The sequence below is a fragment of the Rhipicephalus sanguineus genome, chromosome 10 (assembly GCF_013339695.2).
Source record: "Rhipicephalus sanguineus isolate Rsan-2018 chromosome 10, BIME_Rsan_1.4, whole genome shotgun sequence".
In the NCBI taxonomy this organism is placed as follows: Eukaryota; Metazoa; Arthropoda; class Arachnida; order Ixodida; family Ixodidae; genus Rhipicephalus; species Rhipicephalus sanguineus.
This window is the reverse complement of record NC_051185.1, coordinates 12,655,494-12,679,083: the sequence shown is the minus strand read 5'-3', so window position 1 is coordinate 12,679,083 and position 23,590 is coordinate 12,655,494. Positions and strand designations below refer to the sequence as shown.

The 23,590-nt window shown below is 46.6% G+C and overlaps 1 protein-coding gene and 1 non-coding gene across 24 annotated transcripts in view; both read right to left on the bottom strand.

The window, feature by feature from the left end:
- LOC119407057 (complement C3) overlaps positions 1-23,590 on the bottom strand; it is a 171,286-nt gene that overhangs the window by 124,308 nt on the left and 23,388 nt on the right. For 13 of the 23 annotated variants that reach the window (XM_049419667.1, XM_049419676.1, XM_049419678.1 and 10 more), the window contains exons 12-27: positions 23,446-23,511; positions 21,472-21,669; positions 19,951-20,100; positions 18,712-18,841; positions 17,418-17,471; positions 15,646-15,837; positions 14,812-14,983; positions 13,913-14,141; positions 12,808-13,017; positions 11,440-11,539; positions 10,392-10,493; positions 9,262-9,450; positions 9,116-9,191; positions 8,080-8,236; positions 5,432-5,554; positions 882-1,062 (exon numbers count right to left, since the gene is read on the bottom strand). In XM_049419667.1, the coding sequence (XP_049275624.1) occupies positions 882-1,062; positions 5,432-5,554; positions 8,080-8,236; positions 9,116-9,191; positions 9,262-9,450; positions 10,392-10,493; positions 11,440-11,539; positions 12,808-13,017; positions 13,913-14,141; positions 14,812-14,983; positions 15,646-15,837; positions 17,418-17,471; positions 18,712-18,841; positions 19,951-20,100; positions 21,472-21,669; positions 23,446-23,511 (2,329 nt within the window). The remainder of the gene's footprint in view (positions 1-881; positions 1,063-5,431; positions 5,555-8,079; positions 8,237-9,115; positions 9,192-9,261; positions 9,451-10,391; positions 10,494-11,439; positions 11,540-12,807; positions 13,018-13,912; positions 14,142-14,811; positions 14,984-15,645; positions 15,838-17,417; positions 17,472-18,711; positions 18,842-19,950; positions 20,101-21,471; positions 21,670-23,445; positions 23,512-23,590) is intronic. The other 10 variants (XM_049419668.1, XM_049419683.1, XM_049419674.1 and 7 more) reach the window with 7 other exon arrangements.
- Positions 4,329-4,401, bottom strand: Trnat-ugu (transfer RNA threonine (anticodon UGU)). The gene has a single exon. It is a non-coding gene; the product is annotated as a tRNA-Thr (tRNA).

Here is a 23,590-nt window from a genome sequence, read left to right as displayed (position 1 = left end):
GAACTTTCAAAGAGCTCCAAAAATAGACAACTATGTCCATCTAGTGGAAAATATATCAAGCCAACGTCTCCTTTTATGGGCGGATAAATGCAGCGCGACTTGGACGAAGACAGGAGACACATAAAACACAGACGAGGCGCTCGTCTGTGTTTTATGTGTCTCCTGTCTTCGTTCAAGTCGCGCTGCATTTATCCGAGTATGTACCAACTCGCCCAAGTCAAAGTTTTATTGGAACAGATTCCTTTTATGGCCTCCGAGATGGTGGGTGCGCGGCGTCCTTGCCATCTCGGAGGCCATGCTCCTTTTTATGTTTTCCATGCACTTAGTGGTTGAAGTGCGCACTAGGGGCCGGATTTCACTATTGCGTTCAACTCTTAAAGGCGAAGCTTAAGGGTCCCCCAATTTTTGGTTACGACGCACATCCATACAACGCGCTAAGGTAGGCAGTGGCTGCCTTGGAAGAAGAAAGAGACCACTTGGTGAAACTTTGGCTCCCGTGACACCTCCATACATTGCCTTGTGACAGAGCTCACGACGTGCTGCGGTTGATGCATGCACACTAATGAGCCATCAAATATCCCTTATGTTTTGCAAAAAAAAAGAAAGGAAAAGTAGAAGTAGAGCTTCGTGTGCGCTATGGTTTTCCCGGCTTGATCGATATCCACCAACAAGAGTTATAGATGTACTGCGCAGCACAATCACCATAAGCGCAGACGTTTCCTTACTCACACATACAAACGCACTCACGAACATACATATAGAAAATGAGTCCCTTTACCCCCCCTCCCCCCTGAAAAAGATTTCCGGCTACGCCACTGTCACCTACACAGCCGGTGCATTCGAAGCCGGCTTCGACAAAGGGATGTGGCATGGTTACTTACTGGGATCGTAGATGAGCCTGTCCTTGAGCGCCGACAGGGCAGCGTACTTCTCGCTGCTGTTGGACTGGCTGAGCGCGTACGCCACGAGTGCCGCCACGTAAGGCTCGTCGTTCTCGAAAGCGTGCTCCCGCAGGTAGTTGACGGCCAGCTCAGCATGGCGCCCCAGTATCTGGAAGTAGGTCTTAGGGAGGTTCAAAAACGAACACTTGCAGGCACACTTAAGCGAAACGCTAGGGTAAGCTTAGTGGGGTTAAATATCTCAAATGGGGTTAAGTATGCGAAATGTGTTCGCATTTGTCTAGGGATTTAGTTTTATTTACTCAGTTTATTCACTTTCACAGCCCGATCATTAAAAAAAGTAGGGTTACACAAGCTATTATTACTAAAGACAATTTTGAAATTTTGAAATTAAGTAAACCAAGACATTATGTTGCTTAGAGAGATCGCAAACTTACACGAAAGTCCCGCAATTTACCCGACATGGTGCAATGAACACTGGTGCTTTCCACACGTGCGAAAAAATTATGAATTTCAAACAGATATACGTTACCATATACCTTAAATAAGTTTAAAGTCACTCAACAAAATATAACTGCCTCTTCCTTTTCTATTACAAACATACTAGAACTATTTTTTTATGATGCAGTGTAATATTCTTTGAAAGGGTGTTTTTTTAACAGCTAAAAATACACCAATCATAGATGACTCATATTGTTGTATTATAACTTTAATATCGCTATGTACTGCTTTCCACCGCTTGTCCTGATGACACTTTAATTATTCGCTGTCTAATCAGTGTGCGCTGTGTTTTCTGCCATGGACTGCCATGCACACAAGGAATATGGGAGTTTTGCCAAGCTGCTTTATAGCGGATTTTGCTTCCATATGCATCGAACATGTATGTAAAAATGCTTGCTGGAAATGAATAGACTAAACTAAACTAAATGGACATGATGAACAGCATTCGAAGCATGCATATTACAAGCTGCAAAAAGCTAAACATTAACACAATATAATCGTGAACATTATCACCAGTTATGGAGAGGACGGAAGCTGTATACAAGGTGCTTCCAGTTTGCTATTGTTCTTGTGGCAAAGGACTACGCTGTTGCGAACAGATGGTCGCCGCGAGATAGCAGTTATGGTTAGAGATGAACCATACCAATTACTGAAAGCTTCGTTATTACCAAAGAAAACTTTTAAATTATTCGATTTCCAAAATTTGAGTCCGAACCACTGCACTTGTACACTATATCTCCTAAAGTATGGCCTCACTGATTTCAAGTTTTTTAAATGTCAAGCACGAATATTAAAAGTATACAGTAGAGTTAACGACTATGTCGCTGCCAACGCTAAGTACCTGACCGCGCATACGAACAGGCAAGCACTCGCTCCCCAGCGCGCTGCGTTAGACAACTCAACCACAGGCCATGTGTGCGCTGGAGAAATAACGGCGAGCTATTTATATACACCATGTACCGCTGGTGATAAGCAAATCTCGGAGGAGCGTGAGCGTGTTTATTACGCAACGCTCCTAATTTTCTTTCAATTTGAACGCAGCCCTTGACACGCTCACGACAAAATGGCCCTTTTCTGTACTCTCTCGTGGTGTGGAAGGGAAAAAAAACAAAGAACACCGGGTACACCTTGCATCAGACACCTCCGTGTGGCTGGTGACGCAGGGGGTCACTCCACGCGCCAGAGTTTAAAAGAAAAAGAAATACCTAAGAGCGTCTGATTCTCCATTGTCGACACTTGCAGCGCGTTGCGCAAGCACACAGAGGTAACAACTGTGACAGTTGTTAGTTCACGCTTCCCTGTGCATGCCTGTGCGTTGTTTTAGGGCGTCCTTCTTTGTGCTTCGGCGGCGCGCTGCAAGTATCGAGCTGCTCCTGGTTCTTCGTGTGACATTTCAATTTCTTGCTACCGCATTCATTGCTTCACCCTTGCGGCGAAACTGTGACTTTTTGTTGTGTGACAGGTGATAAATTTCGTAGGGAATTGAATGGAAGATCGGGGCGATCGCAGACAATCCCACACTGAACAATAAAGAGCTGGTGGAAAAAGCTGGAATTGAACAATCAAAAGCTGCTGATAATGACTTGCAGTTCCGCAACCTACGTTGCAGGCCATCTGATCTGAACTTGACCATTCCAGAGGCACCATTCAGTTGTCACGTCCACGTCATTTCTTCATTCACGTGTGGTGGTGGTGGTGGTGAAACTTTATTACATTCACGTGTATTCGCTTCACTTTATTCCATAGGTAGCGTCGCGAACTTTTCGCAACTTCTGCGGAAAGCATGACTTGCCAATTGGTGAAATTTTCCTCTTCTTGTTCAAGTCTTCAACTATAATGCTTGTTTATCACGCCAGTGGTTCCAGCATAATGCTCCAAGTCAGCACAGCATCACAATCTTGACGTAAAACACCGAAATTCGGTGGTCCTGAGCCGACATCTTCGCGTTTGGAAGCGAAGAGAAATAACCGACACCGGCAGTAAAAACCCGCTTTGCAGTTCTGCACGGATGATTCCTCAACGAGCATGCATGTGTAGGAGCATTTCTCGAAAGAAAATCGTCGTGTTCGGGTCCTATATGAACGCGCTACGACACGGTCAGTTCTAAGGCCCTGTCAGACCTTCCACTTCTCATGCATCATAAGAGATCCCTTACTTGAGACTCGTCACCGGTCTCCTCCAGCAGGGAATCGGGCGAGTCGTATTCTGCCTCCATCGGAGGAGTCGTAGCCTCCATCCAGTCGGGCCATATATCATCATCGCTCATGTCGATCTCCGGTACGTCTTCCACATCGGACATCATAGGTAGGCCGGGGAAACCCAGGTCGCTGGGTAGGACGCTTGCGGCGTTTGAAAGTGAACGCCGCGACATCTGGCAACATGTTCGGACGGACGACGTCTCAGTATTAACGGTTTGGTGTACAATGTCATGATGTACATTGTCATGATGCACAATGTCTTGTACTACTTGTGCTTTTTTTTTGTTTAGTCTGGGAGGCAGTACAGCTAAACTCTTTCGAAGTGTTTTTTTTCTTTTTTTTTGTACTTGTGACATCGCTTCAGTTGAACAGATTAAGAAGAGTCTGGTGTTGGGCCTGTTGGTACATAGCTTGAAAACGAGGAACCCAGCCTTTAACAGACACGTACACAAGAAGAGAAGAAAGACGACCACAGAGCGTGTGTGGTCGTCTTTCTTCTCTTCTTGTGTACGTGTCTGTTGAAGGCTGGGTTCCTCGTTTTCGAACAGATTAAATTTGTACTTTACAGGCCGGAAAGTGTACGAGCAATTAATCTTTAACACTGTTCAATTTATTCGACACAACATTGGTGAGAACCAACAGACACTCAAGCCAAGGAAAGAATAGGGGACGTTATTTGTAGTAATTATGATACAAATGTTAAGAAATTACAGTGTAGAAAAAGACAACTTGCCGCCGGCAGGGACCGAACCTGCAACCTTCGAATAACACGTCCGATGCTCTACCAATTGAACTACGGCGGCGGTCGTACTCCCGTCCACTTTATCGAGTATATCTGTGCATTTAAATCTGGGAGTGTTTAAACGTGGGGGTGTTGTTGTGTTACCGTTCAATTTAGTATGTAATGCGATTCCACGCTTCCGTAAAAGTTACCTTCATATCACGCTCATCGCAGTTCCGCGCATGCAGCATTATAAACGCTGCGTTGCGTCTGCATGGTCTCAGTGGCCCGTTCAAGCTGGAGACCGCCGTCCAAGCTGCAGACCCGAAAAATTCTTGCAGTGTTGTTTTGTAAGATAAAGAGTAAATAATTTGAATAGCATTCTCTGTCTCGATAGCCTGGCAATGTTAGAACAAGAGCCAACACCTCCGTAATGCGGCGAGAGCAACTTGATGGATCCAACCATGATGCAACGCATGTAAGAAAGACCATTGCCGGAACGACTTCGTAATGTCCTTACAGGAAAGAAAAATCGGTCAATAGCGAGGTCCCCAAAGAAACAAACAGTTTGCTTAGAATGTGTGAGTCGCTACATACAAGTGGAATATCAGCACGATTTACGTATATTCCATGAAGTGTAATTTCGTTGTCGGGCACTGTCAACGCATCTTAGCGATCTAGTGTACAGCCCATTGGCGTGCGCACAGGGTGGGCGGGTAGGTGGAGGGGGCGGCCCTTTTAGCAAGGTGGGGTGCCAATTCTGCTCCGTAACTTTACTTAGTCGATTTTTCACGTCATTTTTTAATGCGCAGGGTTATGCTTACGCGTGTTTTTTGACGTTAATGGCAACCAACGACTCCTGATGTTAAATTGAAAGATCTGTTCACTTCCCATCTTTACCCGGGAAAGCCAAGGACCAATGCAAGGCATTCGAGAAAAGCACGTCATCGCTTCATTTCGTGTTTGCGTCTATTGCGGAGCTTATTTCTTTCGGGATAGATCAACGGGAGAGGGGCTGCAGTCAAACTTGCCCCCCCCCCTTCATTGGAGAACCATGCGTACGCCTATGACACAGCCACCAATAAGCGAGTGTGGGTAGTCGTGATAATTACCCTTTTGTTTTTGGCCGAGTAAATGTCGTACTTGTCGTACGCTACGCCGCTGGGAGGGCGCATACACTCGTTGAATGTGAGCAGCACGAAGGCCGTCATGGGCACGGCGCCACGGACACCTCCCTGCAATTGAAACGAAAGCATCAACATTTATGGCTTTGTAGGCCACATTGTAAGCGCGGTTACATGCGGCTGTCTTTGTAAAGAAGAAGCATGATGTGTGTGTGGGGGGGGGGGGGGGGGGGGGGGGGGGGGGGGTAGGAGGTGCAATTCAGGCGTTTTTTGCCATATTCACTTATAGCGTACAGTACAAGAGAAGGCCTGCGCACTCCCTCCGTGACGTCATAGACCTTGCCCGACGGACACGGACGGTATCGCCCGGTCGCAGTTTGCGCGTTCATGCAGTGGCAGCAGCGGACTCACTCGGTCAGTCGACGCTGCACACGCGACAGGGGCGCTCTCAGCCCGGCCGCAGCCACGGGCTCATAGCGTCGTCCCTTTCCATCGGGCATGGTCTATGACGTCACGGAGGGAGTGCGTAGGCCTTCTCTTGTCTAGGTGGTGACAGTGCTCGGCGATTGATACGCGATACTCGGAGCTCGTGGCTGCTGGCGGTGAGGGTGGCGGTGAGGTGAGAGCGTCAGTGACACATGGTGACTGCACCAAACCAATCTGTCATTGTTTCACTCTACACTAGACTAGAAGAAATGCGGCCAATAACTCGGGCTGCTAAGATATGCGGTATTGGGACGGAGAGAGGTGGGGGCTCGTCCAAGGACTGGGGATTTCGTCGCGAGCTTAAGGTAAATCTTCTACATGATTACATTTGGCTTCCCTACTGACTCACGTGATCACTAACATCTAATTATTGATGTGCGAAATTATTCTATCAATCATCTATAAAATTGATGAATTTCTGTTCTGTCTTCTTCTAACTCTGGCTTGCTGCAAAGAGGTTCATGTTTATATCCTCTCAGCTAACGAACGAACGAACGAACGAACGAACGAACGAACGAACGAAAGAAAGAAAGAAAGAAAGAAAGAAAGAAAGAAAGAAAGAAAGAAAGAAAGAAAGAAAGAAAGAAAGAAAGAAAGAAAGAAAGAAAGAAAGAAAGAAAGAAAGAAAGAAAGAAAGAAAGAAAGAAAGAAAGAAAGAAACGAAATGGTTACCCAAAAACAAAAAAAAAATCGCAGCCTATCCACGGAGTGAATGATGATGAGTGGGCGAAGCTGCGGAGGTTCATCGGTAAACCGTGAATCTTCCGTGAATTCTGCCCAGTACATCATCACCGACGTGAGATCGGGCGCGTTTATACTAAAGGTTCGATGAGAGTTATGACGACTTGCAGCTCACTTTAATTTTACATGTACGCTGTGAATTTTCATTGTTTAGAAAACCATTGCTTTAGAAAACATCTGGCGTCTTTCGTTAAGCAGCTGTTGTCTTTTCGTTTTGCTTTAGAAACATCTGGCGTTCTTTTGTTTTGCTTTTAGAAAACATCTGGCGTCTTTCGTTGGTTTATTTCATCAATCAACGGCGTCTTGAACAAAATTTTTATTGTTTAATCACGCACAGGAGAAATCTCACCAGGCACTACCTTGGAGGTAAACAATGGCTGCTAATGGGAATGAGAGACAAAAGAAGTCGGCTTTTAGCTAACACTTACACTTCTACTTTTACTAACGTTTCCTACTGGAACATGCCAATGGCTGCTAATGGGGAATGAGAGACAGAAGAATTCGGCTTTTAGTTAACGCGCACGCTGCGAATTTTTTATTGTTCAACAACGCACAGGAAAAATCTCCCACCGGCACCACCTTGGAGGTCAAGATCTGGTACTAGCGTTACGACTGGTTACGCACTACGACTACGAGAGACGAACGGGTGCCGCTTTAAGGAGCTTCGACCCTAAAATGAGCAAGTGGAGAAACAACATATTGCGAACTGAAACAAATAAATAACGGCAATTGACAGTTCGCTTGCAGGTGTTCGCTTTGCAATAGAACGTTCACAAGCGCACATTCCTGTCCAAGTTCTACCTTCGTATAATGCTAGACATATCTGCGCATCGCATGCGCTTACCTAAAGTTGGTTACAACCTAATAAAAATTGTTAGCTCCGCCAACAGTCATCGACGCTCCACCCACAGAGAATGTGTATAAATGCTCCATCCAATAGCGTGCGCTCTTTTTCATGACGTCAAGCATTTTTCGAGTGTTTCCGATAGTTGACTTTCCCATACCACGGCCGGACTGGAGAGGCGCGCTTCTCCAGTCCGGGTGTGCCCATGCAGGCACACGCTTATGTCGCTGCTTTAAGGTTGGTATCTTGAACGTCCTGGTAAATTCCGGCATCGGTGCTCAGCCAAACATAATGTTTTAGGTAGTAACGACAAACCTTTACCTCTTATTATGCGTATTATTTACATTAGCCACGAAAAAGTACTTACAGTTCTACCGGCAGCCAGCTAGAATGCACTGTCTTTCACATATGAAAGGTAGGCTCGCCGCAGTTTGGTGGGCGGAGCTTGCATTTTTTCGTAGGCTGTCACGAACTATGGTCCAGTGTCCACTAAGAAGCGTACTGTAAACGCCGCGTGAGGCTAACAGTGTCCATAGTATTGAGAGAGATTTTGTATTGCACACACCAGCATGATTTTGTGCATGATGGGCTTCCTTTCGACGAAGCTGCCGTCTAACTTCTGTTCCGCTGAAAGCCAAAGCATCCCATTCTCGATGACTGTTGGGTCGATGCTGGCGTACCGCCTCGCCTTGCAAAAGATTCGCAGGACGAAGGCCGTCAACCTGTGGGCAGAATCAAGGCAATGCAGCTAAGAGCGACACATCATATGGAAAAAAAAAAGTTAAGAAGAAAACGTGGTAAAGGTCTTTCTGCTTTGACATGCGAATAAGCTTAAAATATCTAAGAAGCAGCAGCTGTCTTAGTCTAGCCTATTCCGTCGTCGTCGTCGTACTACTACTAATACTATGACTATTAGTAGTAGTAGTAGTAGTAGTAGTAGTAGTAGTAGTAGTAGTAGTAGTAGTAGTAGTAGTAGTAGTAGTAGTAGTAGTAGCAGGCGTCCCGCAGGTCACGTGACCAGAGGCGAAAGGAATAAAGAATTCAATAAAACGAACTGATGATGACTTTCGTTAGAAAATACCGGGAAAGCAATTCGTCCTTTCATTACTTAGACTTACATTAATTGCAGTGAAGCAAGGCAAGGAATACCAATAGGCCCTTTGATTACATTAATTACATACTTACATTACTGTAATAAACCAAGGCAAGGCACCTGGGCGCGTACGAGGAGTCATGTAGATAAAAGCAACCGCACATTTGGCAGGATTCCGGCAGTGCCGGCGGCAAATCACGTAACAATCATGGCAAATCAAGTGGCCCTTTTTCACCCTCCCCTCCCCCCTGCATATTTTCATGACTGGTATATGGCAAACTGTAGTTCTTGGACGACGATTACACACAATGCACAAACAACATGCAACCGTCCGCACAAACTTCCCAATAGAATACATTGACCACCTATACCCTGGACATGAGGCATTGCAAGCAAACAGTCTTGAGGTTCAAGAAAAAAGAGGACCTTGTGATGACGTTTGTTACGTGCAGGGACGGGTTGTAAGTGCGAAAATACGATATAGAGATAGAACTAACGTAAAGCTTACCATACGCTACTCTTCCTGTGCTTGAAAGCAGAGAACGACCCGTCCATCTTTCGGAAAGAAAGCTCACGCTGGTACCCTGCACGAAATCGCAGCAAGTCGTGTTGAGGCAAGTTTTCTTTACTGTAAACGCGGAGATTCGGCCTCACCTTCGCGAATGTATCGATAGCCCTTCTCCTCCAGCGCTTCGTCGACCATGTTGTTCTGTTTCAGATACTCCATGGCGTAGAGCGTCGGAGCCATGAGCATCATGTTTTGTTCTCCACATCCGGTGGGCATCGTCACGAGATCCTCGATGTTCTGAAGCGTCGTCTGAACGGAGGGTCCGATCTGATTCCCTGCAAAAAAGAAAGAAAAAAAGCAAGCGGTTGATTGAAACAGTGACGTCACAGGTGATTCCGTCAAAAAAACGAGCCTTACTTAGTTGTTCGTTTAAAAATACTATCTGTGCTAGTTATTTCCTTAAAAAACACGAGAGGGATTCAGACGGTACGAGCAAACGATTTGTGTGCAATTCCAGCTTGTGATGTTATTCTTTTGATATGCAAGGTACTCTTTCTTCCATGTTTCTTGTCTTTTCGTGATCATGTGGCACTTGTGTTCGAGTAGGCGACCGTTCTTATATTGCGACACTCAAGAGAGGGAAAGAAAGATCTTTATTGAAAAGCAAAATGATTAGCCAGCATATATTCGCCTACTCCTTTTTTGCATAAACCTTTTTGCTGCATGAAGGTTGATATTGTAGTAATGGGACAATATGCGAATGTCTGTCTGTTTGCTTTTTATTTTTTATTGTGGTTGTTCAAAGTACGAGAAAAATTCGTGTGAGAGAAGAGGAGTATCTGGCGCCACACATGGGCACCGACCCCTTGTTAAGTGCATTAATTTTCTTACACAGCCTCCTGTGCTTGCACCACAGACCAAGCTGCAGTACTGCTCTAACTTTGTGGCTCAGGAGATTTAAAATACGTGGCAGTAATAGAAAAGTTGAACTGTAAAGTTAGGCTAGCCTCCTTTGCTATCTGGGAGCAGGTCTTTTCTGGAAAAGATAACAATTATTTGACACTTTACGCGGAAAACAGCAAAATACACCGTGTTAGAAGTTAACCCGTGAGTATCTAGTATACGGTATAAAAAAATTTTGATTTTTCATGTGAAAAGGTGACAATGAACAAGCCCTTGTTCTTTTCTTGTTCCATGTAAAGTTTTTCACTTTCTCATGCCTTACTTCGGTTAACTAAATAGCTCAGTAACGCATATGAACCTATAATTATCGTACCTATGACCGAGAGCGAACAGGTCTTCGTATCCGGGATTGCGTCCGGTGGCAACCGCGTGTTCACGGAGATGACTTGGAGGTTCGCACCAGGATCCAAGGAATCTGTAGACATCAGCACTGGCATTTCAGTACATGGTGAAATGAAAACATGTACCGAGTGGGCTTACATATGGTTCACTAATGGCGTTTCGTGTTGCCTCATGAGCGCCTGCCCCGTTCTTGTTTGTTTTATTTTCATCAGTTGAGAATGTCTTTAATCAACGCAGGACAAATGAATTTCCACAACAACAGAATCCCATGTAGAGCTGTACACTTTTCGTTCCTTGATTTGCTCTGTAATACCACGATTGCTGTGCAAAGATTGAATATATAGCACATCGACTACTCCATCTCTCTATGTCCTACAGCAAAAGAAGGAATGGCTACCCTCAAAATAAATGCAATACTTTTAAGGTCAGTTACGTCCGAAACGTGATGCACTCATCGCTATATAAATGCATTAAACAGCTATAAAGTTCGCAGTTTTATTGATAGTTTCTTCTGTGGAAAACAATTAGATGCCAATGAAGTTATTTGGCATGGTTTCTGTGCACACAGGAAAACACGAGTAGAATGCATTCAATGCCAGTGATGTTCATAACACTACCACGATTAACAGCGCAAACAGAGGGGAGCGTACTCGTTGGGACGCTTATTTAAGATAACGCGAGCTACAGCAAAAGGTGTGCGGAAATCTGACGATGTTGGCGAAGACAGTCACAGGAAGCGAAGAGGCACTAAGTCCGCTTAATTGGAACCGTCGCTAGTTACATGAGACGTAAGGCTTGCTCTGGCTTTAACGAACTTTGCAACGCGGAGCGACAGACTGACCGCCCAAGAACGGATGTCTGCCGCGCTTGCCTCACTTTACTTTGCCCAGGGGCATTCACTCTCTTTACCCCGTACGCGATGACGGTAAGGGGAATGCAAAAAATGCCTTAACAAAGCATATACCTAAACATCCGCAGAAACGGCACAATGTGTGTCAAACTTCAATAGTCTTACGTACCCTGGAACAGCTCGCCCCTGACGCTCCGGGTTCTCCGTCTGCGAACGTTCGCAGGGTCAATGGGCACGGAGACGCTTTTCTCAACGGTCACCCCTTCAGGCTGCAAATGGGATTCCTTTAGTGACCTACCAACTTAAAAATAAATTGCGCTCACCTCGCAAAACTAGCAGCGCTGTCCACAGAAATTAAACCTTCGAAAGCTGCATAATTTTCTAGTACATTTACAATCGCTCTCATTCTACCAGAAATACTTCAGAATTTTCAGCGAAAACCATCAAATGCCTTCGAAAGCACGGTGACGGCGCATGGCAGGTTGCCTGCGTTAGGGTCAAGATGTTTACATATCATGTCATGTTGCCAAATTCTGGTGTCGTGTTACGTTTTCCCACACAGCGCCTCCCCCACTCCCCCCCCTCTCCGATTCCCATCGAATGTTTCAGACAGGTTCGATTGGGGTGAGGGGTTTGAATGGTGAGTGTGGTTGCGGCTGTGTACAAAAAAAAAAGTACGTAAACCAGATGAATAGGCAGCAAGGACTACGTGGGACCTCCTATTAAACAGTGGGCAAGCTATTTTCTGTCAGACAAATAATTACGTATTCTAGGCATTGCAGTTGATGGCTGACGCACTGAACATTATGCGACGTTACCCATACATCTACTTCAATATGTACAGCGCTTGTCACCTTCTGTCTGCTTGGTTGTCAGTGTACTTCCGATAAGTATTTTAAATACAACTACATTATGTATAAATAATAATAATAATAATAATAATAATAATAATAATAATAATAATAATAATAATAATAATAATAATTGTCGGGGTTTAACGTCCCAAAGCCACGATACGATTATGAGAGACGCCGTAGTGGAGGACTACGGAAATTTAGAACCCCTGGGGTTCGTTAACGTGCACCTAAATCTAAGCACGCGGGCGTCAAGCATTTTCGCCTCCATCGAAAATGCGGCGTACAAGTAATGCGTTATTATGCATAAGTAAAGCTTCGTTTAGAAATTGCCACTCGTACTTGCCTCACTTTTGTGTCCATAGTTACTGAGCACTCAAAAATATTGGTAAGAGAATATCAACTAGAATTATCTAATAATATCTTACATTGTCGAAGAACGTGTATTTCAGCACAAATTTAGAACGGGAGAGAAAGAAGAGGAAAAAAACGAAAGGCCGTCTTCGCGAGATGAGTATTCACAATACTGAGCGCCTTGTAGGAGCACCTTTCTAGTCATCATAAAAAGCCGGTAGCTGCCCTGTGGCACTGGGAATCGAACCCAGTACCTCGCGCTTTGGAAACGGACGCTTTAAGACATCGCTACTGCTGCTATGTAGTAAATATTTTTTCCAGCAGCTCACCACAACATTGAGCTCCTTCTCGACGACATCCTCTCCCCTCGAGCTCCTGACGTGGATCTTGATGACGAACAAGCCTTCCTTGAGAGGCACGACGGGAAAGGTGACGCTGGAGGCTGAGTTGGCTTCGACCACCACGGGACGGCGCTCCGAGCGTTCTCCCGGCAGTGCCCCAGTGCATAGGCCTTCCACGCCGTAGATGTAGACGTTGCCCTATTCAGTATAAGAAAACTGAGCATGCTGATACGTTACGACCGCGAACTGAGGCCGATGCAACGTTAACCGGCTAGCCACATACCGCTTCCAAAACTAGTTGCCCGAGTTTCGCTTGTTAGTTCTCAGCCAACTAATTTTCAGTTTGGCACAACGGTTCCTTGCCAGCCACGACTTCCCCTTAAAATTAGACGCTGCCAACTTCATTGATTAATTCACGGTAACTATGAACATGTATCGTAAGCTTATAGCGTCAAATGCTTCATCTTATCTACGAAATAACATGAGCAATATAGACATGAGTAGCATGTATGAACGGACAAAGTCGGCTACTTTGACCGCATATCGCACTTCCCATTGACGTGGAAGCGTCAGTACTTACCGTCATATACTAACTAACAGTGACGTGGTTGAGCTCAGCGTTTCGTAATAGTTATGCAAAGAGGTGTTCGACGTTTGAACATATTTAAGATTGCGAACAAAACTGGAAAAGTACGCGCGTCACAGTCATAACGACACCATTGACATAAGAAGGGGGGTGGAGGGCAGTCGAAAGTATGTACACAGCGGTCCACTGTTAAAGGGAACATCGGAGCGTGTGGCGGCAGCTCGGCGCCACCGCCGGCCAGCGGCTGCCACTAGTTTCGCGCAGGTGCAGTGAGCTGTGATCGTTCGTCGACCGCTGACGTCTGTTTCTTCGCTTCGAATCGTCGCAATGTGAACCGTTCACGCAACGAAAGGTCACCGGGCACGGGGCTCACTGCGCGTGCGCGAAACTCGTTGCAGCCGCTGGCCGGTGGTGGCGCCGAGCTGCCGCCACACGCTCTGATGTTCCCTTTAACAGCGGACCGCTGTGTACCTTCACAAGTGTTCACTAAACAAAATTCACGCTCACCCTTAGTGACTCGGCTCCATAATTGTACACCGTGACAAGCACCTCGATCTGTTCATTGCGAACCACTTTGTACGGTAGCGCAACCTGCAGGAAAATCGGCTGGAAGACCCGGACTTCTTGCGGCTGGGGCACGCAGACGCCTCCCGCTGGAGAAACGCTGACGGCTTGGACCGACCATGTGGTGATGCTGTGTGGCAGGCTGACCGCGAAATCAGCCACGCCGTCCGGCCTGTGAAAGAGAGAGAGGGAGGATAGGGAAGAGGAACAGCAAAGTGTCACGCGCACGTTGTTTCACCGTTTGCCGTGCACTATTTTCTCGTTGGCTTAGCGCTTTTATCTACTCATCATTCAAAGCAACATGCACCGACTGCAGACAGTATCTGTGGCTTCTTGCATGTTGCACCTATTCTATAGCGAAAGAATGCTTGCCTTATCAGAATGCAAGCGCAACATAGTGTTTCTAATGTACTCGAGTAAGGATTTTACGAAGAGATACGCAACGATACGTGCATCGGTTCAACAGATGGCTCATAGCTTTATACGTGTTGCGCTCTAATCGCAATGTTCGCGTTGAACCCATAGACCGCACCAGTAGCGTGGCCAGAAATTTTCTTCGGAAGGGGCGTTGTTGGGACTTTATGTATGTTCGTGCGTGCGTTTGTATGAGTGCTTGTATATATATACACATGAAAAAAAAATGAAAAATTTCGCGAGATAATTGAACCCTACACATGGCTACGCCGATGGACCGCACGAAGCTCGCTGCAGCGTTTGCTAAAGGAGTGAGTTGCTATCCTTTCTTTGTATGACATTCTAATTTGTTTCTATCGTTTTCATTGCTTCGCCCTTGCGGCGAAACTGACTTTTCTCTCATAAGATCGCAATTTGGCGCTCCTTACCCAATGACCTGCTCGTCGAAGAGCCACGTCTCTCTGAAGTCCCGGCGTATCACAGTGTCGGGAGAAACATCGCCGTCCACTTCGTCGATCTCGTCTATGGCAAATTCTTCGCCCGACCGAATCCTGTCGGGCTCCTCAGGGATGCTGACCGGCGGCCCGAGCTCGCTACTTGCTGAACGAACATAAAAACAATTGCGCAGCAAACATGAGACAGAACTCCAATAAGCAGTTTTTGAAACGTGCACACCCTTGCAATTTTTTGATAATATCGCACTACCTTCGACGGCAGGATAGAGTAGTTTCTAATGTCGGCGAGAAGCAATGAGATCAGCGATACGACGATCAGCGGCACACCGGCTTTCTGAGCGCATGGTCGCACAGCCAGGGCTGACAGGTCGCACGCGTCAAAGAGTGGAGCAGACGGCGCTCGCGCACGAGTGTGCTCTCTGCGCTTGCGCATCATCTAGGAAATCTTACTTCCAGCCTATATTAAGCGCTACCATATCCAGAGGTTCACATTCACGCTATATTATTAAAAAATTGTAAGTGCGTACACACAGAAAAGGCAAAACTCGTTATGCAGCTGTGTGCATGCACACGCGGCGCCGTAGTAGCTTATAGCACGTAAGGAGTCCGTCCCGCTCCTAAGCTCGACGGCGCGGGTTCGATACCCGGTCACTTTATAACTTTTATTAAGCTCTTTCGCGTCTCGCTAGTTAACGTGACTTGCATTGTTTCGTTTCTGTTTATTTTCATTGCTGTTCATTTCAGTTATAGATCACAGAATCTTCCAGAATATGCCCTCACAGAATATGCCATAAGCATTGGACTCACCGGCGCCGGCGGGCCTGCTGGTGGCACTCAGGCAGCACTCTTCGAAGGCCTCGGCGCACTTCTCGCCCCTCGTGCCCTCGATGTAGCGCCGTACGATGTGAGCCCGCCTACTGCACAGACGACCCACCCTGTCGCGCTTCTGGCCCAGCGCGCAACACTCCTTCAGGAAGGGGTCGTGGCTGAATTTGCGCTCTGCATGAGGGACAAGGAAAGAATGCTGCAGTCATGGAAGGCACGATGACAAAGAGGCGGTTGTGGTGTGGTGATGACTTTGCCAGTTAACCTGACGGGCTTGGCCGGCAATCACTCCAGCTTGGCGCCCCTTTTCATGTAGCACATTTCACTGTCAATCATTTATTCCAGTTGCTTGAAACATGAAGAAAGAACACAGGAACGGGGTACATAAGACAGAGGAATGGCGTTCTTCTGCCTCTTCTCTCTGGCCTTTCTTCGTGTTTCAAGCAATGTGCCAGAAATAACATGTTTAGCAAACTTAGGCACCAACTCGCCCAGAAACAAGTTCTTCTGGAGTACACTTAACCCATGCAGACTCTCGCAGAAATTTTAGATGAATGTGAAACCTACTGCTTTACCCCCTACATCTGTGGTCCTTCTGGAAAGACTGTCCGTTCGACGCCCATGTGAAGAAACACTATAATGTATTAAGCGGTGGTGTTTTATGCTCCAAAACCACGATATGATTATGAGAAATGCCGTAGTCGAGGGTTCTGGAAATTTCGACCACCTGGTGTTCTTTATGGTGCACCTAAATCTACGTACACGGGTCTCTGGCATAAGAGGAAACCCCGGTTTTCTCATGTTGTGTCCTAGGAGACACTTCCTTTTAAATGGAAGAAGCACTTTCAGAACCAGATGAAGTGTTCTGAATCGGCCATTTAGTCGCATTCAGTGCACGAAGGCGAAGTAGTACTCCTGGCATTGAACATCCACGCAGGAGCGAAAGCTTATCCTGTTCTCACTCTGAAGCGTCGTTAAAAAAGTTAGCTACCTCGAACGACTAAGGAAACACGGGCAGAAGCTATACAGCGAACGTCAGCTCTTGCTCGGTGACCACGACGTCCTGTATTCTGGTATAAAGTGGTGGAGTTTAGATTCCTGGCCTTCATGACAGCATTCCAATCAAGGCGGAATGGCGAAGCGCTAGAGTTGCCGGAACCCGCAGGTGGTCTATATGAGCGGCGTGAATCCAGAAAAGATCGCAAGGAAGTATGCAGACCTTGCTATGGTGGCTATGCAGTTTTTATAAATAAGGGTTTTATTTTTGGTGATACGAAACGTCAAATTATGGTCTGAAATTAAAAAAAAAAAACGAGAACAGGTTCACACCTCATGTACTAAGTGAGTCTTGTCGGAAACCAGTTGAATGGCAGTTGCAATTTCAATACAGCCTTGCAGGGTGTTGAACACAGTTACCACTACAAAATAAGGAGATATTAAAAAAAAAGTTGAATACGAAATGTTCTGTACATTAGGAGTAACGACCACCCAGGAGGTCAAAATATGCATTTATAAATCTTCAGTGGGTGGACATTTGCAAGGGAGTCGCCCCTTCCTCACCCCCCCCCTCCCCCACCCTGCCTGAACATATGAACACGTTATGACTGACTCGTTCCAACTCGCCCAACAAGCAACGTTGCTAAGTTAGGACCCCCCTAACACCCGCTTGATTTACGACACTGGTCTATATACACAACCTCGCATCGGGACGACCACGCAATTTTCGCGAACGTGTTATGATAAAGCTTACTCACGTGCTCTGTGATGCACCCTCCTTCGGTGACGAACCCTAGCCTCGCAGCTGCCTTCTGAAATTGTCGCAAAAAGAGAACACAGAAAACTCAATGCCTACTCACATTTTCTGTCTTTCTTACAGCGGATCCTACTTTAAATGGACACCAAACAGAGACACCGAATTGGTTTGGGATGGCAGAGAATGCTGCTGCATTTTCAGTTCACGCCTCTACGGTTTTAAATAGATGATTATTAGAGAAAAAAACATGAATGCCGACGTTCTATCACAGTTTCGTAATGTCGCGGCCCTCTAGCCGCCGCCGCAACCATGACGTAAGCGTGGCGTCATAACCTGCCTATCGCGTAACAGCGTTTATGCTGTTTCAATGCGAGAAATGTTACGTAAGTTTCCCGAGTCGAGTCACTAGACTTCGTTGGAGCGCCCTCCTCATAAATGCTGCCGAACATCGTTATAACGAATACTGATATATCGAATTTTCGGTTATAGCGAACTAAATTTTTTGGTCGTGCTTCATTTCAATGACACTTGTCATTTTACAACGAAACCAAAAACGCGAGCGCCGGCTATAACGAAGAAATATTTGGTTTGCGCGAGGCCTAATTCGTAAAAGCTCGCATAAAAAGCAAAATAAATAATGAAAGACAATTCGCAACCATATTTTCTTTTTAATGTGGCTGCGACATTTGAAACTTGATTGAAAATCTGGCCACGTCCTTCTTCAAATTAGTGTGAACGCTGGCTTGTTTTGTCAAACGAGCTTTGTTTTGTTGTGATTTCACCTTCTGATGTTCCGGTATATTTAGTTTGGAATGCCACTAGAAGACAGGTAAGGATTACCTCGTTTATGGTGAGTTTGAAGCTTTGAATAATTCGTTTTTGTGTCTAGAACTTTCGAGCGAGCCAGGTTGTCGATTTGTTAGCGCCGATTTGTATCTCTACAGTTACAACGAATATCGGGTATAACGAACTAATTCATGGTCCCCATGCTACTTCGTTATAACGATCGAGGCTCGACTTTATATACTTACCTGCCCGTCGCCAGGTGTCCAAATTTATGAGACCGCGGGAGTGTTATGAAATTACTGAAGCGGAGTTGCCCTCCTCCTGCTGCTATTATCTCAGATTGACAGAAATGGAAACGTGCAAGCGCGGTCCGTCGCCTGAAGTTAACTTAGGTTTACACCAACTTCCGCTGGCTGAGTAAAACCAGCAGGAACTGCAAGAAATATATGCGTATTGTGATCGGTCTAGAGGACGACTTCAGGCCGAAGCAAGAAGGAAGAGAGAGATACCTGTTCTGACGACGTTTTCGGTTCCTTCCTCGGATATAATGACAGCACCGAAGTTGGACATGACTTCCTCGGAAGATAGGCCTCCTCCGGGCCCGCATCCAAGCTCGTGGGACTTCATAGTCGTGAACAGCTGCGATGAAACCACGCATATGTAGATCATTACATTGACGATTCCAGCACATCTCAATGGCATCTACGCCATACAGTATCCGGACGCTAGCTGTAGACTCTGGAAACACGAATACGCTGACATAGAACACATCTTCTGGAAACGTACACATACTGCGAAGCTCTTTGACCATGAAAATTTGGACCTGCTTGACAAGCGTTGACGCGACGCTTCGACTACGTCACATACTGGAAGACCAACTCTAGGTCATTCAGAAAGCCCGAGATACAGTGGAAAGGCTAGGCCTTACCACACCGGGGTTGCCTAGGGTAGGCCGACAATCTGCAGCTTTTCAATACAGTTTTACCCGCCACCACCACAACAACCACAATCCGAATTCCGGATGGGTGGGCGATCCAGCTTCTGTTTTGACGTCAGCGGCAACGGACAACACACGCACGCAAGTAATCTCTGCATTTTTAAAGTGCGACTACAAAGGGGGGTTTTACAATCGAAAATACTGAATTGTCCATGTGTGTTTCTGAAAATTACCGGTTGACGTGCTACGACAGAGTACGCGTGATCATCCTCCTCACCATAATAATAATGTCTGAGGTATTACGTCCCAAAATCACGATATGATTATGAGGGATGCCGTAATACTGAGATCCGTAAATTTCGACCATCTAGCGCTCTTTAACGGGTTCTGACATCGTACAGCACACTGGCCTCTACCATTTCGCCTCTACCGAAATGCAACAGCCGCGGCTGGCATCGAACTCGTGACCTTCGGGTGAGCAGCCGAGCACACCATCCTCACCATCAGCCTGTTATATGTCAACTGCAGCATGAATGCCTCTATCAATTATCTCCAACCCACCTTCTCGGGCGCGAGCTATGGCACCCCTGGAAGCTTGATTCGGACAGCTTCAAGGGGTACGTAGATGTCAGGGATATAGCTAGTTGCATCTGTAGGAGTGCGCCCCTTTTTGTGCTGTTGGTGCGTTTCACCCACTCACCAGAAGAGGAACTGGCCTCCCTGGGGCAGTATAAGGCCACCCTCTTATATGATGTCCGCTACTACATCCCGAGTGCGCGTAAGAATAGAGTAAATACGGTAAGTGTTTTACCTTCTCGCGCGTCAGCAGGCCTTTGTTGTTGAGTATGTACACGGCCTTGTCCACTCCAAGAATGCCGACCCGTGTCCCGCTTTTTCCTAGGATCTTCAGAGAACCGTTGTTGCCCGGCTCGTCGTTCGCGAAGTTGGGCTCGATGGTTATCTGCACACAGAAAAGCAGGGTAATAATATAAGAATAAATTCCTAAGTTATGCGCGCTAAAACCACGTTATGATTACGAGGCACGCCGTAGTGGAGGGCTGTGGTTCTTTAACCTACAGTGACATCCGCACAGTACACGGGGTTCTAGCATTTAGCCTCCATCGAAATGCGACCGGAATCCAACTCTCGTCCTTCGGGTCAGCAGTCGGCGACAACTTAGCTTGACATTAGAGTGAAGGCTTACGGAGGCGGGTCTTCCGCACATTCGTGTTTCTCCGCAAGTAGTACGGCAGCTTGCGGCTGATTTCGGTTTCGCTCGCTCGCATTACTAACGCTATTAGAAAACTACATAAAGGAAAAATGTGAATGGGAGAAACATCTCGATTGATCAGTGTACATTTTAGCGTCACATTAGGGGTATATTTTCCTTGGAGAACGTTTGCGACCGCACACTGACCCACTACGTCATGGACGCCATGTTTACCTTGGAAAACAGGCGTGCTGAAAAGGCGGTGATGTCTAAGAAATGGAAAGAAAAGGAATGCATTCTTGTAAGGTTAACAATAACTGTATTTTACCTACAACTTCCGGCAACTGCTTGAGTCTCATAATAAATAAAGCAGCATTTATTTCAGCAAGGCCAACGATAAAATTATCATTAAACTTAAGTACTATTTGTTGGCGCGGTAGTAGGCATGCGCTTCGGTTCTGTAGCTTCCACAGTGCTGTCAAGAAAAGTTGTCGCCGAGTATAGTGCGCCATCGCGGCGGCAGGCACGTAGATTACTGGTTGCTAGCCCCTGGCGCAGCCACAGGGGAAGGGGGGGGGGTGATTTTAACCCTCCAGAAAATTTTCAGTTTTGCATATATGCACGCACAGATACAACCGTACGCATAAACGTACACAAAGGGTGGCTGAACACTCCCTCCCCCCGAAAAAGATCCCTGGCTGTGTACTTGTTACTAGCTGTCATGTTAGCTTTTCAATACTAAGCAGACTAGGGTAAATTACTATATGTAAATTATTTAACGTTATTTTGCCTTGAAAACGTGACATTTTCAATTACAGTGCGAAATAATGCACGCAAGACGTTCATAACTAATTTGTACATTGGTAGACCCCATTGGTAAAAAATAGAGAGAGACGGACATGGTGAATACAAGGCGAGTCGGTGTCCTGTCTTCCGTTTGAGTCAACTCGCTCATCAACGCATATAGTTAAGAGGATGTGTACATTTGTTTGTTGTTAGTACGTGAGACGCCCTTGGCGCACACATACACAAACAGGGCTAAGAATATGCTCAGTGTTCCGTCCGGAACTAAGAACTCTATTATTTCTTTTTTGCAGCGAACGAGTGCGTTGCTTCTCTTACGGTGGATGACTCCGTGCAAACTTCCTCGACTTGTATGGTGAGCGAGTCGGCGAGCAGGTGGCCCCGGTGGAAGGCGTACACGAGCACCCGAACCCTGGGGCTCATGTCTCGAGTCACGGCGAAGTGCACGGATCGATTGAGCAACGAGCCGCCGACTTCCAGAACGCCGTGCTGCTTGGTCTGGCCACGGTGCGTCACCTGCGAATTTCACGCATGAGGAGATCGCGACGAGGCGACTTGCCGTGAATCGCGCATTCACAGTAAACACGACGCCAAAGCATAGAGCATGTCACGCATGTCTAGTCACACACCATGAAACCAGCGACCGCAGTTAGATGCGGAAGGGAAGTTGTTGTGGCGAGGCAGCGCAATAAAGTTTTGACACGTGCAAACTTCGAAGGCGTTCTGTTTAACAAAACATGTTGGGCTAATTGGTTCATACTGTGCAAAAGGCAATAACGCAACGCAAGGCGAAGAAACAACAGGTGCAAGAGCGTCACATTTTCTTCCGTGTAAAGACCACGATAAAGAGGAAATCACGAGAATAACGAGAAAGGTTATCAGCTCTACGACTGCTGATTGCTATTCTTGAAGGCAGGGTGCTGATTAACGCCTGGCGACACATATGAACGAATGAGGTGCTAAGAAGGAATGATTGCCGGCTATGTATGCCAGGCTAACAAAGCCTGCTGCTTCACCACCGTCAACTTCACGACTAGTAGTAGTAATCCAAACAAGACAGAAGCTCAAGGGGAAGATAAAGGGGATAAAACATTCCTTGAACTGGAAATGGCACTGCAGCCAAAGTTTCGGCAGGCGGACTTGTCTTCGATGCCGATTTGACGCTGCTGCCTTGATGAAGACAAGTCTGCTAAGATAAACAGTGGGTCAGGCAAGAGATATCTCAGGCTTCAGCAAACATTTCTATCACAGGCGCGTTGCCTTCGTCAAGGCTACAATTTCTTACCTTTGCAGTAACGTTTGCAAAGCTAGAAAAAGAGGAGAACAAGCGACTGCGTACAGTACGGTAGTGGGAATGTTCGAAAAGGTCTAAGGTTCTGCTCGGGTAATGACCAAATCACTCCCCTTCAAGAATATTATTCCATGGTTCATACCTGCCAAGTTTGGAGAAACGGAATCCGGGAGATCTACTCAACGGGCGGGGGGGGGGGGGGGGGGGGGGGTGATATGAAGTATGCCGACCGCGGGGGGGGGGGGGAGGGGTACTGCGATCGTAGTTATATGGACACTGTCAGCGGGATTTTGTGGTCACCGCTGATCTGTACAGAGTCCAAACCGATAACATCGCTTACGCATCGTCTGTTTCACGTGCGAGTAAATGCGCGCTAGCGCTAGGGACGAACGCGGTTGCAGCAGAGATGAAACGACCCGGCCGTCATCGTCGCGCGAAGGGCACATGCGATAACATCGCTCCGCGTGCGAGGCCTGTCGTCGCTTGCTTACCAGTTATTTCGTCGGGCAAGGGACCATAAGGGGCGCCGTTGAGACGGGGACGGTCGCGAGCGCTGGCGAACACGCTGTCTCGACAGACATCAATAACGGCTACCCTTTTAAGTGCCGGGCTCTCCACTTAAAGCAGTAGTGACACAAAATTTTGAAGGCGAGATAACTTGTGGGATAGATTTGTGTGTACGCAAACGCATCATGTACGAAATATTAACGGCTGATATAACCTATAAGACATTTAGGATCAATTTTTAAATTGCGTTAGCACATCTGTACGCGAAACGCCCCACCTCGCGTCACCGTGACGCACGGGGCGCGCAATGCACTGGACGCGCGGGGCAAAACTGGATTGCCGGGAGATTTTCCTATGACCCGTACAACCGGGAGAAACGTTCAAAATCCGGGAGTCTCCCGGGTAATCCGGGAGACTTGGCAGGTATGATGGTTGCTTGACTATCTGAAGCGCTATCAGTTACGGAAACATGACTCGTGTCCTTTTATACTCACAAGATAAAAGACCGGTGAGATGTCGACCGGCTGAGTTATTACGGGACCGTCGAAGTATTCGCTAACCTGCGTACAAAAAAAAAAAAAAACGGTGGTAGGAGCTCAGGCAAGTCACAGTAAATGCTAATCAGGTCAGGCAACAGAT